Here is a 16,445-nt window from a genome sequence, read left to right on the forward strand (position 1 = left end):
TAGAAGTCAACCACTTGTCAAGATCATTGGCATTGTTAGTCATTAAAAGAGACATCCAAAGGTTAATGATTAATATTATTAATCTTATTATTATATTAAAATGGATTTGCTTTAAGTCATGATTTCACTTTAGTTTTGCTCTTTCCAAATACTGTGGCTCTATACTGCACCAGTCCCTGCTAGTTTTGGCACTTCTGTTTCTGATATTGTTAGAACAGAGTGATTTAAAATGTGTCAAAGAAGGGGGCTAAGATTGTTTCTGAAAACCTGACAGGCATCTGCAGAATACATGAAATTATCATGTTTATAGATTGTACTTGTTCATTGGGTTGCAGTGGAGGTAATATGCTGGTTTCTCATCCAGTAGTTTCAGTGTTTTATTGTACAGTGTATACAGGACACATATCATAGTATTTTGTGCTTGTGACTAACTTGTTATACAATACAAAAAAGGTGATATGATCATTGAATGCATATATAATTAAGCAGTATTTTCAGTTCATAAGATAATGATATCTAACTATTTGCAATCTTTTCACAAATTTCTTGAATGTATGATTTAAATCAGTAACAATCCCAGGATATTTAAAATGAGACACAACTTACAGTACATTCACTGTTTACAATAATATCAAGTTCATGTAACTTTTTTTTCTAGAAAGAAGTACATACAGACTATTTTGCTTACAATTAACATAAGGCATGAATTTGAAAGATCTCACTTCTGATATCTGATTTATGAACTACTTGTTGTTTGGATTTTGCATGGAGATAAAGAACTGTGTCATCAGTGTACAGCATATCAATTGCAGGATATAAAAGTAGGAGATCATTAATATATAGATTAAACAGAAGTGGCACTAAAATAGATCTTTGAAGTACCCCAATATGACACACAACACGAAAATTAATATTGGCAATCTTAGTATGCCACTTTCTACCAGTAAAAAGACTCATAAAAGGCAACAGTCCCTACACAAAAACAGAAGTTCCTTTGGAAGTGTACAGCTCTGATGTAAATGATGTTTAAACTTCTCTCTTCCTCTGTTCCTCTTTTCTTTGTTCTGTGTAATTTTCGTATTGCTCTATTGATCCTGCCTTGAGTCCAGTTTTCCTCTGTACCATACCTCCAAAGGCTTAATGGCCTTCCTGTTAAATATTAGTAGAAGTGCTTTACCACTTGGGTTTCTGGCTATTGTGGATGTCTCAGGTTACAAGACAAGATAAGAGACAGTTCACAAAGCTCAAAGAATTGTCTTTCCATAATGAGCAGGGCACTGTGAGAAGTGAAATATACACAATTTGATATCTACAAGAAGTATGTCAATGTTAGAACGACAAGGTCAAATGCATTTCCTGTACAATGTAAGGATTTAGAAAACAAACCCAGTGCATCAAATAAAATTAATGTAAAGCAACCTTCTTGAAGTCACCAGGGTTTTGTTGATGGGAAAAATATTAATCACATTATTTTTGTTTAATGATGGCAGGTGAAGGAAAATGGTTCAGAAATATTGATTATTACCGTCTTGATGGCTCCACTAGCGCAATGACAAGGAAGAAGTGGGCTGAGGATTTCAATGATATAAGCAATGCCAGGTAATCTTTTTAATTTATCCTATACAATGCAATGATGCCTTCTAAAAAGCCTCTTTATGCCAATCAAGGCGTTGTTTTAGGTACAGTTTTCTACACCTTCTTGGTAAACAAAATGGGTGCTTTTTAAGGGCCTGTATTCAGAACCACATGTAACATCCACATACTATAGCTTAGCTGTGTGTGCTTCTGACTCCAAAAGTATATGCGATAGAGTTAAAACTGTATATTTCCAATTTGTTCATAATTCTCAAATGATGATCTCATAGCACATGTGAACAGTGGCTACTGTCAGGGTGACAGGATCTGTTTACAAAACTCTGGATGAAATATTGATTAGGCAACATTAATTCCAAAAACTGTGCTTATAATATCTTATCCATACTTGCAATCTTTTCTCCTAGTGCAAAGAGGCTGCTCAGATTGTTAAAACAACTGGACGAATCAATATGATTTCTGTATTAATTACTGATAAGCTTTATTAAAATATGTCAAATAAATATTTGTTTATTGTATTTTATTGATTTTATTGTTTGAACCTGTGACATCAAGCAGTTGTGCATTTTATGGAACCTTGTATAACAGCAGGTATAAAATGTTAATATAGAAAGGCAATAAAAATATAAAAAAATATTTAATTCTGTAATGTAAATATTAAAGATATGTAAATGTATGTGTTTTAACATTAAAGCTGTAAACTGTGTCCATGATGTTGGTTTATTGCAGAAATGGTTAATACTGTATTCACATACAGTATAGTTAATGTTCCTTGTTAGTATCTCATTCCAGAAACCATTTGCTCTGCTAGCTAAGAGACTCTGCTAACAGATCAGTGTTTAAATTGTTACTGTTGAAAACCTAAAACTTGAACCTAAGTTCCTTGCTGTCTCTAACTGTGAGATTTGTGTTGCCTTTATTAGAGTGAAGCCCCTTTCAGCCCTTTATTCCTGTCTTAGATCTATGCTTTTGCAGGGTGACTCCATGTTTCTTTCTTTCCTAAGATCTGCTCTTCAGGCCTGTACCTGGAAAAACACCCATTTTATTAACAAATCCATACCTCCCTTTCAGCTTCCTTGTTCAGATCTTAGTGCAGGGCTTTGTATGTTTAAAGAATATGCTTAGTATCTAGTGCACCTCATAAATGCCCTTTATCAGTGCTCTCGCTATTAGTAAAAACGTATTTTACTAGTTTGCATTGAAAGATTCTCTGCAGACAACTGCCTTATCACAAACCTCAACAAGGGCAAACTGGATGGTTTTTTTTTCTAATGGTTTTCTCTATTCACTATGCAGTGGCAATCATAGACCAAATGTTACAGCAATGCCATACTTTGCCTACCTCTACTGCTTGTACATAACACAGCAGTCACCCCAGTCTTCATTGATTTGTAACCACACTCTACATATCTCCGAATTAGCTGTTATCTATCTACAGTATCTATTATCTATCTCAGATTTATTGTGTATATATAATTCACCAACTCGGTTAAGATTTTTGAGCTGACAAGTTTATTTTTTTATTTGAGCACTGAAAAATCCATGCACAGAAATGAATAATGATAAAAACAAAACACATTGTGCACAGTAAGCATACATTGGGCCAAAGAGCTGCTTTAGAAGGATGGGTTTAAATCACCTGGCACTTCTTCAACCAGTCTGTTTTTGCTGTTAACTGGCCTGAGATGCTTTAGTGTCCTGAATCTACAATTCTCAATCTTTGTTGTTTGCTTCACAGTTGCACACCTTAAAAGCATGAACTACAGGTTATTTTGCTTGAACAGTGATTGCCTTAATGTGAGACATGTACTTGGACATTACTATGACCCCTGGGATATTTTTATTTGGTTTGTCTATTGAAATCACGTCCTTACTAAGGACTCCCTTAAGAAACTTCAGAAAGTCAAAAGTTTTAAAAGTTTAATTGACAACCCTACTTGATTTTTAAATTGTGTGTAAAGTTTTGTTTTAATCTGCAGAGTTTGTTTTTCAGTGCGAAGTCTCTGAAATATGCTTCAGCAGCAGCATGTGTAAGCTGAGGTTTTTCATTTCCACTTGTCCTTCTATACAGTTCTTTCTTTCTTTTTCTTTTAGGGGGCGCTTGTTCCTCATCTCCACTAGAGCTGGATCTCTTGGGATCAATTTGGTTGCTGCAAACCGAGTAATTATATTTGATGCCTCTTGGAACCCATCATACGACATTCAGAGTATCTTCAGAGTGTACCGCTTCGGCCAAACAAAAACTGTGTTTGTGTACAGATTTTTGGCTCAGGTAATTCTCATATCTTAATGTGATATATAGCCACTGGACATAAACTTTATCCTGAAAGATACTAACATTTCTTATTGAGGAGCTTTTACTGATGAATATCTTTAGATACCACTTTGATTGAAATGTTATGAAACAAAAATATGGTCAAATATTGCAAATATTTAAATTTCTTGTAAAAATATTGTAAACATTTTCTCCTAAATATCTTAAGTAAATGTAGACTTACCCAGATAAGGTAAGAAAATATTTGATGTTATGAGCTCAACTATTTTAAGTTTAAATAATGCTCTTATTCCCTGTGAATTTTCTTTTAACACGAGATGTTGCTCTCTAGCTGTTTATATCTTGTGATGTTAAAATGGAAGAACAGGGTATATAGCACAAGTACTAATAATTTCTCAGACACCTAATAGGTTCTAAAGAAAACATGTATTAACAATAACAAGTAGGATTAAACATCCTGTGATGTTTTTATCACATTTGTTTTCAAAAACTACATCTCACAGGTACATACTAAAACAGTCACAGTTACTATAATAGCCTTGTAATATACCATATCCCATATCTATAAATAACTTTAAAGTTTGGGCTGTTATTATCTGCTCCCATAGGTGTTATTTGTGTTGTAAATGCCCTTGTAGTAAACTGTGAGTTATGGTGTCTACTAAACCGCTATATATCTGAGAACTGTGTAGTATTGTATGGTTAAAAACCATTCATCGGTTCTTTGTCATTAATTTAAAAAAGTTGGAGAAACTAAGATATGGTCGAGATTTAAAAACTTTTTTGAGCAGAAATGAGTAACTGTTACTTGTTAGCAGTTTTAGTGATTTAATGATAAATATGTGCATTATTCCACTTTTAAGATCTCTGCAATGAATTAATTTTCTGCTCTCGAAAAAGGTTTCCTGCATTTGTGGAATATGGAATGTTATTCTAGCAGATACAGTGGATTTTTTAAAGAAACAAATGGGGGAGTTCCTTGGATCCGTTATTCAGTAAAAAACAGACTAAACGTGATGAATGGCCTCCTCTCAATTGTAATTGTTACAACTCATGTTTAACTGACTTATGTTTTTAAAAATATTTTTTCTTAGTTTGACTATAGTATTGCAGCCTGGTCCCATTTAAAGTTTCATCTAATAATGAATCATTTGTGCACTATAATGTAACTTAAAGCAGTGTTTTGAATAGCATAAATACACCTGCTTGCTCTAATCCTTGAAAATGATTTGTCTTATCCTGCTTGTGTGAGCAAATGCTATAAAAATGTTTACTTTTTCAGAAGCTATATATAATATGTGCAGGAAATGATTATTTTTGTTTATGCTTTTTGGCTAGTTTCCCGGCATGAAGAAGGTGACCGCAAATCTATTGATTTTGCCAGCACAGACTTAAATCACATAAGAAATGATTCTTCCACCTTTTTTCTGTAGGGAACCATGGAGGAGAAAATTTATGACAGACAGGTTGCCAAGCAGTCTCTTTCGTTCCGCGTAGTGGACCAACAGCAGATTGAGCGTCACTTCACGATGAACGAGCTCACTGAACTGTACACTTTTGAGCCAGACCAGCTGGATGACCCCAATTCGGAGAAGAAGAGCAAGAGAGCCACTCCTATGCTGCCAAAGGTAAGTCCTATCCCAGACTGCTCCTGGCATAGACAGCTGAGGAACCGTGTAGCACCACGCTGAAATTACTTTTATTTCGGCATGGGGAAGAATGGCAGTGTAACACACATGAAACATTCTTAATGATACTGAGTAAGCGTCTTTGCCCCATGTTGGAGTGTTTCTTTTCTGCCCCAAAGGGCTTCTTCCAGGATGACCATCTCCACAGAAAACATGTGGTCAACCCCAGTGTGATGAGCATGATTTTTGATGTTTCCTTTATGTCATTGCCTTCTCAGTCACCAGATCTGATCTCAATCAAGCAACGTTTTCCACCTCTATAGCCAAGTGTGATTGACTTTTGTATGGGGAACATGGTGTCACATTGACAGAATTCCAGACACATACAGACTCTGTGACACTTTGCATACAGGCCGTACTGTGGCCCAAATCTTTATTAAGTGACTTCATTTGTTGTTTCCATTTTTTGTCCACTAACTGTATGTGTCCTCTAAAAGGTACACTTAACAGGCTACCCAGTTCTTCTCTCTGTGCAAACCTGCTGTGCAAACAGTAGAATCAGCATGTCACGCTGATCCCTTGAAGCAGTGCTCTCTGATAGCACTGTAATTACATGTGCACCCCTACAGTAAAAGGGATCACAAACCACCTATAAAGAACTGCTGGATGCACCAAAAGCCATTAGATAACCAGCAATTTCTGGCCTTCAGGGCTCAGTCTCCACTGATCTTCCCAGAGACTAATTGCTTTTACACTGATTAACATTATCCTTTTAAACTCTGAGACAATTAATCTTCAATAAGATTGTCTTCGTCTGAATATGGAATCTTTCAGGTGAAGAACCCAAACACGATCGCTTTGGAAATAAAAGCTATATAAAATAAGGATGGGTAGCTACTCATAAGAATACTGTGTTCGCGTGTGGGAAACTAATGTCAAGTGAGTCGTAAAAATTGAAAACCAAGAGGAGGCAGTGTTTATTGTCATTTAGCCTGTTTTCTGTTTTCTTTTTCTTTTAAGATTGACAGCTGTAGTTCAGTGCAGTCCAGCTTTTTTAACAGAGTGTCAAGCAAATGTGAACCACAATGGGAAACATTTTACACTTACGTTTTTTATTGTGATTTTAAACACCTTTACTGATCTTTTTGCCTTTCTGTGGCATAGGTTCTGGGTGAAAGTGACAGATGGTTTGTTTGGGGAATCCTGGGAGCTGTGTTGTATACCCTTGTAATGTCACAATTAAACTTGGTGGCATTGCAGTACTCGACACAGCAGTCTCTAACAGTACTTCACGCTAACCATACCTGCAGTATATTTTTGTTGGACATGGTTAATGCACCTCTGGTTTGATGAACCATGTTGACTTCATTGTTTATTGGCTGCTTCCTGTCTCATGCTCAAATGTGCCTGATTTGAATTTTATTCCAAAAGTGTCTTATCCAGAAGTTATGGGATTCAGCATTGGCACAGCAGCTACATTCCTCCTCTTATTTTAGAAGCACGACTCACTGAGTGCAGGTGTGCAGTTGTTAGAGCCATCCCCTGTGGTTTACAAGCAGACAGACGCCTTAGATAGAAGGTCCAACAGCAACAGTAAATTCATTTTTGGGAGTAAATTCATTGTTTACTTTTGTTTACCAAATAGTATGCTTATTAGATCACTAATGTACCATGGCTGAAGCAGAAAGCACTGTTTTTCCCTTTGAAAACTTTTTAGCCGTGCATGAGTCCAGTGCAGCCACTTTCAAGTTGTCAGCTTTCATTCAGCACAGTAGGAGTGTGTCCTTGATGCTGCTGTCTGTCTAGAGCTCCAGCTGCTGGAGAAAAACCAGCGGCAGGCTCTTCTGTTTTGTCAAGGTCTGGAGTGTCTCTAGCAGCTGGGAGCGACATCCAATCGACAGCAGTTTCAAGGACACACCCCTACTTTTAGGGGAAGCAAACATCTTGAAGTTGATTGCCCTGGATTTATATAATTTTAAAAACCTGTCAGGATGTTAAAAACTGTACCCATTCCAATCTGTTACACAGTCCAGCATCTGTATTTATAACCTTTGTAGGTCTTCTTAGTTAAAAACATGAGCCAAAATAAAAATGTTTAAAATGCTTATCAAAGGCACAACTTTAGAGCAACACACTGCCTAAATTTAAGTGTAACTTGAAGTGTAAATAAGAACTGGTATTTGCACCTGAGAGCCTCTTGACAAAGCTGCCATAATAGCAGAAGACCATTAGCAGGCCCATAAGCAGTGTGCTTTGATAGTAAGTCCTACTTTTGATTTATGTTCTTCAGCTAAGGTATCTTGGATACTGTGTAGGTGGTAAATCCCATACTAGGTCAAGAACAGTTACGTTTCATGACTTAATTTTCAAAGAAACATTGGCAAGTTTCAACACAAAAATGTAAGAAAGGTTACGAATGAGAGCAGGACATTTGACCCATCTTGCCAGCTCCATACCAGCCATTTCTTAAAACAAGCCAGTAGTGGCTAGCAGCATGGTTGGGTAGCTTGTTTGATACCACAATCCCTTTGGTCAAGAAGTGTCATCTCTTTTCAGTTTTAAATGCACTTTCCCATACTTTTTGCTTGTGCTCACTGGTTCATGTTCATTTTGAAAAGCCCTTTTGGAGCTCACAATTTACATGTACACTAAAGCCTGATTTCCAGTAACAGCCAACTAATGTTACAGCCATGGTAACTCCAAATGGAAGACTTCCAATTTTTTCCCTTCATGCCTAGGAAGGCCATTAGAACACAGCAGCTGGGTTTTTTGTTGAAAGCAGGAAATTAAACCGGAGACTCATCTGCGTGTAGGGAATGGGAACAATGAGAGATCCCAATACTATGGAGAAATCAAGACCTAAAAGTACCATATTCCTGAAATGTGGTGTGAATACACTTGTTTTCACAATATTTACTGTGTGCACTGCCTACAGATTGCTGAGGTCAGACAAATATGGTTAATGAAGTGGTAAATATCTGACCATAGTAGAATCAACCAAGCATGAATTCTCTCTAGTTCAAAATGATTAACATTTGTCAACCTTTCAGCCAACAAAAACCGTCACTGGGAATTGTGATTTTTTTATTAAACAACACCTCTCTTAACTTTGAGTGTGGATTATTTTTCTTTTTTTGTAGCTATCTGTCAACCTCACTGGTATTGCTGTTTTTCTCCTGTTTGAGAGACAGCAATGTCATCCTCAGAAAATATATTTCTAAACAAATGTAGCCGAGTTACTGTCTTAATTCTGGTGTCTTATGAGGTAGACTTTTTTTTATTCTATAATGCTTCTTTTAGTACATTCCTTCCAGTTCTACATCTTACTGGGACATAAGGCCATCATTTGTGAAATTCAGTCCAGTAAATTTCCACTTGGGGAAAAAAAGGAATTAATAAAAATAATGTAATAAAATTTAAAATGCATATAATTTGCCCTCCTTCATAAGGTCTTGCAATACAGATGCTGAAGCAATTCTGCTAACATCAAGAGACCCATTTCAAACAAATACAGTAGACAAACAGGACTAGTATCTGAATTATGTATTTCTGTGAAAAGTTATCAGCAGGAGGGGGAGTAATACAGGGGTTTTCCTTTATCACTGACTTAAAAAGCTCATGCCCTTTTATGGATACCATGAACACATCAACAAGCAGACTTGTTTCAAAGACAGGTCCTTGAGGTCAGTCGGACTACTCGATAGTGTGTTTGGAGTAAGGGGATAGAGACAACATATCTACATGAATATCCATGTAAGGCTCTATCTGTCCTGAAACAGAAGGTATTTAATGGCATGAACTAGAGTGCAGCAGTGCAAACCCTAGTAAGTTTTTATGTGCATCAGAGGGGTGTGATTCAGTAATGTCACCACACTTTGAATTGTAATTAAAAGAAATTAAAATACAATAAATAATACTGGTACCAGTACTCAATTGTACAGTAGTATTTTAATGCAACTCAGTGTATTTTCAACGAGAGCCCTGTAAAGCAAAAAGAATGGACGTGCATTGAGCATTAAATACTAGCAAGTAAAGACTTGTATTTAGACAAAGCTTTCCAAAATGGTGCTCCAGTACACATTTCTGAAGCCTGATTCCAGCTGGTGATGTTCAAAGATGAAAACATTTTTACTGAAATTAATTATGCCAGGAAGTTGGTGGTAGTTGCTGGGTAAGGTAGAAATACATTTCAGTTGTAAATCAATCTGTTGACACATGGGTAGAGAAGAAAATATAAAGACTTATGTATTTTCTGCGTCATCACTGAGCCTCTTAGATAGGTAGTCACACTACATAAATGACATTGTGTTTGCAAAATTTCTCTAAGAAGAATTCTGATCCAGGAATCTTATGGGCAATGCTAATTCAGAGGAAATGAGGACTTTAGTGATAGTACTGTGGAGGAGTAGTGAGTGGCTTTGAACACCTGTCCAGAGACTTGTGGCTTCAAATCCTTTGAATTTGTACCCCTGCTGTTGTACCCTGGAGCAAGGTACTTCTTAAAGTCACTGATGTAAATGAGAATTTCTTCTTAGTTAATTTAAGTTGTTAAATGAAGGTTTAAATTAAAATATATTACAGTACCTTTGAATAATGGCAGTTAGAAGTTTAAATGCTTGACATATTTCTATCAATGTAGACAGCAAATTAAAACTTTAACAGATAAAGTGCCTGAGGAAAAAGATGTTAACACAAGAGACTTGGAGAGTTATAAAGCTGGAGAAGTTAAAACAGTTCTAATTTAGCCAAGCAAACTGTTATGAACTGGAACATTGGCCATCCTACGAATTAGCCATTCTGAGACAGAAATTGGTCTTCAGTAGATAAAAGAAAGGGGTTACCAGATTTCCTAGCTGCTTAAAAAACAGAAGATTTTTATTGGTAACAATTAGCAGATCAGAAAATGTTAGTGCAGATCTAAATAACACCTGTATCTCAATTTTTCTGTTTATATTAATGCTAAATTGAAAAGATGCATATCAAAGGTCACTTATTGTGAGGTTTTTTTATGTGTACTTCCCGTAAACAGTATTCACAGGAAATCCTTCTCTAAATTTGCCTTGGGTATTATATTTGCAATGTTTCAAATTCTCCCACTTGCATTGCTCACTCGTAATGCACATAAAGCAGTTCACTCCTGTCACTTCTAAATTATCCCTTTATGTTATGGTCAATGCAGAAGCCGCCTACACCTCCCCTAACAGTACCCAGTCTTCCTCAAAAGCTCCCCATGAAGTTCCACTACAGGAACCAGGAATGTCGATGTTAGAAAGTCTTTTGGTCTAATTCATGGCTAATGTTTTGAAGGAGCTGTAGAAAAGATACATTTTAGGTAAAACAGAATTTAAGATTATCTTCGTAAACCTAGCTAAAAAGGGTTGAAACTTATTAAAGAAACTTTTTTTTTGTACTCCTAACGACATCCACTGTACACACAGGAGCCTCACAGCATGGTATGGGATCATTTCTGAGGTCTGCTGGAGACCGTTTATGAACTTAAAATGAAGTCTAGGTACAGGAGAATTTGCCGGAGGGTGGGAAGTGGCTTGTGTTTTGTGCCTGTGCGAATGCGATGCATTCTGGTAGGGGAGGAGTGCCTTGCGCTGCCCAGCAGGCAATTGGTGGGAAAGAGGTAATTTGCTACCGTTTTGTTTTCTGCCGGCTGTGACTAATTTTAAGAAGGAAGAGACTCCTATATTGATAATTAGATACAGGAATCGGCTCCTAATAAGCTCCCCAGATGTTTCTTGCATGCGGTCTTTAAAAAGGCATAAAAAATCATTAAAACAAGAGACACAGGGGTGCAGTTCAAGTCAGATCACTCCTCTAACTTAAGATCCATATTCCAGGAGCTTTATAGGCCAAAGCCATTAAGGAAATAGACTGATCAGTGCTTTAAAAATACATTGTACTCTAGGGGGCTGCATAATTAAATTGACCTCTGCTGACACAATATGAAATTTCTTAAATTTGAAAATTAGTTCAAAATTGAAATACTCATTCACCTATTTGTTCAGCCAAAGCGTAAAAAAGGCAATGGTGGTAATATATATATATAGGTTGTAAAAATGCAGCATGAGTAAGAATGTGTTGAGTGAGCTTTATTTTACCCCCCAGCATTTACTTTTAAAAGACCACTCACCAGGATGAGTCTTGGGGCAGGGAATGTACATACTGATAGGAAAATTGTAAATGTAACACACATTCATAAGAAAAAACACAGAAACTGGGATTTATAGACTAAACAGCCTCACCTCAGTTAAATACAAAGTTTACAGAAAGTGAGAAAAGGCTTAAGAAGCAAAAAAGAACAGCTACTAATTGAAAATGTTTTTAAGAAGTTTGGCATCATGGATTTAGAAATAAGTAGATGATGTGTAACTACATTATGCAGGATCCAAGAACCTTTACAACATCAGGTTGAAGGAGCAGTAAATGAGTTATTGAGACTGCTCTTCAATTCTTCAGACATCCAGACAATACAGGAGATTATTTACAAAAAATCCATACAAGTCTTACATGATGTTGCTAGAAGTGTAGGATGTAAGAATGAATCTTAAAATTGGTTAGGCCTCACTTGGGATATTGTGCTCAGTTTGGTCAAAGCCCTACAAGTATAACATTTCTGCTTTTAACTGCAAAGGGGGACAACCAGACCAATTCCTGGTCTGAATGGAGTTTCATTCTTGAACAGACTAGCAAACTTGACTTGTTTTGGCCAGGAACAAAAGCTATTATGTAAAAAATATGTTTTATGTATTCAAAATCCCAAACTGCATGCAGTAGATCAAGTCAATTTAAGATAAACAGTATAAAATACAAGGATCCTGGGCCATAATTGGAAATTAAGTTCAGGAGTGGAAAAGGAAAATATAGACATAAGTATTTTCTTTCTCTTGCACAGTCCCTCCTGTGGGTACTATATTATATACAGAAGAGAATTGCTTTTAAAAGAGTTTGTAAAATGCCAAAATATTATTTAAGTATAAGTGGGATTTTTTTTCTCTGAGTGTGCATTGCCCTACAGGAGATTCAGTATTTAATACAGTACTTTTTAATTTTGATCTTGCCAGCTAATCCTAGCTGAAACTCACTGAACCTGTAACTAAATCACATGCAAAGCAACCTTTAATCTTGGTCTTTTTTTGAATCACTGTAATTGAGCAACACCTTTTTAAATTATTTTTAAGAAGCAGTGCCAAGTTGTTTGTAATCAGTACTGAGAAAAAGACAATCTTCTTGATTGTGTGATAAGGTATTCTAAAATATTAAATATTTTTTTGCAGAGGGGATTTCTTTCCCCTTTTCTCATGTCTGCTTCCACTGTGACTTATAACCAAACTATTTCCTCCAACTTGCATTTTTTCTTATTAATATGAAAACCACAAGTGTGTGATGTACAAAATGCTTAGGGGGTAGCAGCCCTTTTCTGTCTTTAGTTGTCCCATTTAAAAAAAGCACATGTAGGTCCTTCATGTGCTCAGGAATGTACTTACAGCAGTGTCTGTGTTTAGCCGAACTTACAAACCCACCCATGGAACTTCAGGCTGATGGAGACCCAAGCCACACATAATGTAGTGTAATACAGTATAATGTCTCATTGAATGTTTAAGTGGTTGAATGTTTTCATAATTTCAGCAAGATGGGCTCAATAGCCTTCTTGAATTGTGTAACCTAATGTAATATATCTCAAAACTATTTCTTCTTTTGATTATATAATTCAGATCTGAATAACCCTGGAAGGATTTGCTACTGTTTTTTCTTGACATATCATTGAGACTGTTGTCCTGTAAATGATGTATTTTGAGAAGAATGCTTTTTATCAAGGGTTATACCTTTGTTAGAATAAGGGAGCTTGTGCTCTCTGCAGAGCCATATTAATATTTTACCAATGGGAAGCAAAAAGTAAGAAGCTTTTTTCAAACTGGTGTGGTGTGCACATGTTGATTTTCTTTGTGTTGTTTTCATAAGAAGAACCAGCTTTCCTAAAGAACAGGCAAGAGAAAGCTCGGAGAGAAATGGACAGAGCTAAGGGAGAAAGATGGACCAAGGATTCTTTTCACCCAAGTTAAAAATTGATTATAATTATAGTAATATAGTAATCCCTTGTTATACACCAGTTAACTTACATGGTTTTGATTGTGCAGAATTGTCTACCTTTTTGCGACCCCAAAATTCTTTCTCGGTCAGCTTCCTTTGCTACTAGACGCTATTTCCATTAATATGATTCCTCAGTGTATGATAGGATCACTTTATTAGCCGTATACAATTTCTTGCATTAGGAATTTGTTTTGTTCGCATACCCCAGCTTGCTCTCCATGAGACACACAGACAGGGAGAGAAGATTGGGGTCAGAGCGCAGGGTCAGCCATTGTACAGTGCCCCTGGAGCCCAAACGGAGTAGGATTCCTCTACTGGCCGTGGAAAGCAACACATGACTCTGGACCATAAATGATCTAGACCTGTGATGAGCTTAGAAGGAAATATTAAAAGTGCTCGATAAGTTGCGTGAAGGACTAAGTAATAGGGCTGTTGGTTGGTTGGTTTTGTGGTGCAAATGAATGTACAATAAAGAAAAGTGAGTAAGCTACAGTATCAGCCATATACAAGCCATGCGACCCAATCTAATTTGGCGTCAACAATAAAGGTAAGAATTATGCCATCTATTTATTATAGATGAAAAAAAGTTGGATGGATTTTAATAGGTTTAATCATGACTTCAGTTCCCCTAACCCTATCTTTCCCATAAGGTCTTACCAACCTCAAATTTACCTACTCCAGGAATTATCAAGAACGTAACTGTCGCAGTTGGAGAGGGTATACAGTTATATACTGTATAGTGTCTCACAGCAGTTTCATGACTTGATCCTTTATTAAAATGTTCTACAAGTAAAAAAAAACTTTCATTTTGCAGATGTTGTCAATTAATAAAAGGCTTAGAAACAAGAATGCAGGATGATGAATGGAAACTAAAATTCAGTTACTGTAAATTCTAATTTGAAAATAGTGTTATTTGCTGAAAAGGTAAATCCACATTTCGATGCTTTCTTGAGAAATAATTGATCCTCTATTGTGCAACCATAAAACATACATATTCAGCTACTGAACGACATTTGCTATACATTAGCACGGTTAAACAATGTGGTTTTACACGTACAGTGTATGACAGTCAATAGGAGAAGGTTTAAACCGTATTTTTCTATCAAATATTGAAGGCTAATTCATGCTCAGTACAACTCCAACATGATGTTATTAAATCATTTAACCATTTCAAAGTTTTCTGCTCATATTTTTTGGTGCAGGAATTCCCCTGTTTTAGTGTGTTCTGCAGAGTTATGTAGCTTTGGGCAATATTTTGTTTTTACGTGATTAGCACAGACATGCATATTCCAAATAAAGGAATACTTTTTATTAGCTCTTTACCTGTTCTTATTTTTTTATTTAAGGGGAGATACCACATAGCTAGATTTAATTTTAAAATGGCATTCCATTACAGTTTCAACTCATTTTTATGACCCCATCTGCTATAGGATCTCTATAATTGTCCCTCATTTTCAGGAGATTACAAAACTCAAATTATTTTTACTTTAATTATTCTTGAAATCTTATTAGTCACCATAGTTCAACTGATTTATCATTCAGATCTAGTTGTAAATTACACAGGACTTTGATTGTAGCCTACTACAGCAATCCAGAAAAGTAAATAAATTGTTGAAAGAGGCTTGTTTTGTAATGGGCAGTGTAAGAGGACAATTATGGTAGCAAGGACCACGTTTTCTAACATATCCAAATTTTATCCAAAATTTTCAATATTGTAAGAATGTTAGAACTTAAGAACATTAAAAGAATTGCAAATAAGGAGGATTATTTAGCCCATATTATTTTTTAGTTGCTTTTAGACTGTTGATATAAGGAACTTATTGAGCTTTTTGTGAAAGACAAGATCCTTTTTTGTACCTGCTGTTCTCAATTTTAAATGCAGTTTATCCTCTGGTTCATGGCCTCTTGTTTGACATTGGCATGGCCTTTGAAGATTTTGACTTCTTGAATCCAGTAGTGTTATGGTTTATACACTGATTGTATATGCACATTTTGTAACAGAAGACCATGTGGATAAAGATATGTTATGGATGTAATCTGTGTATTCTGCTTATCAAAGGTGTACATTGTAAGCTTTAAGGAAACCCAGAAGTTCATTAGAGCCTTGAATTTCCCAAAATTAATTAAAGTTTTAATTTAATTCAAAACGACTACACACTAAGAAAATACTCAACAATGTGCTTAGCTCAAATATACCTACAGATTGCTTTCCTGCAAAGTACAATCGAGTAACTGTGTCTCTGTGTAACTGTGTGTCTCATTGACTTTTCTACAGTACAGGGAAACAGAATTACATCTTAACGTATAAATGAATGTCACATTATCCTGGGTATACAGTGAAAATTTTCTGTCAAGACACTTTGAAGTCATTATTTGTTATACAGTCTATACAACCTGCTCTACACGTTCAAATCAAAACACAGAAGCAAGTGCATAATGTGAACACAAACTAGAACATTCATAATTTAATTGAGTAAGTATTTAAACCCTTTGCTGTTGCAACCCAAAATTTAGGTGCACAAATCTTCCTAATCAAGCTACACTATTAGTTGAGCAACCTCTGTGTGTCTGCAGTGATATTGCTTCTCAAGATTTCAGAATACTCTGAAACTTCTTTTTTGAGATTGCTTAATCAGTAATTGAATTTAATACAAAGACACAACTGTTACTTAGACCTTTCCCAAGTCAGGCACAATGTCGTTGAAAGCACAGATCACAAGAAGGGTCCAAAAAGATTATGAAGTCTTTGAGTGTTCTGGTGAGTACAGTCTGCTTAACCATCAAGAAATGGAAGGTGCATTGTAGTACCCTAAGACTAACTAGACCAGGCTGTCCCTCCAAACTGAGTA

At 36.0% G+C, this 16,445-nt stretch overlaps 1 protein-coding gene across 1 annotated transcript in view; it reads left to right on the forward strand.

Annotated features, from left to right (window-relative positions):
• The window catches only part of atrx (ATRX chromatin remodeler), a 106,936-nt gene that overhangs the window by 70,757 nt on the left and 19,734 nt on the right, over positions 1 to 16,445 (forward strand). Inside the window, exons 28-30 of the mRNA XM_088649005.1 lie at positions 1,491 to 1,599; positions 3,688 to 3,865; positions 5,302 to 5,496. Coding sequence (XP_088505131.1) covers positions 1,491 to 1,599; positions 3,688 to 3,865; positions 5,302 to 5,496 — 482 coding nt within the window. The remainder of the gene's footprint in view (positions 1 to 1,490; positions 1,600 to 3,687; positions 3,866 to 5,301; positions 5,497 to 16,445) is intronic.

This window comes from Lepisosteus platostomus, chromosome 10, assembly GCF_059453375.1.
Source record: "Lepisosteus platostomus isolate fLepPlt1 chromosome 10, fLepPlt1.hap1, whole genome shotgun sequence".
Classification (NCBI taxonomy): Eukaryota; Metazoa; Chordata; class Actinopteri; order Semionotiformes; family Lepisosteidae; genus Lepisosteus; species Lepisosteus platostomus.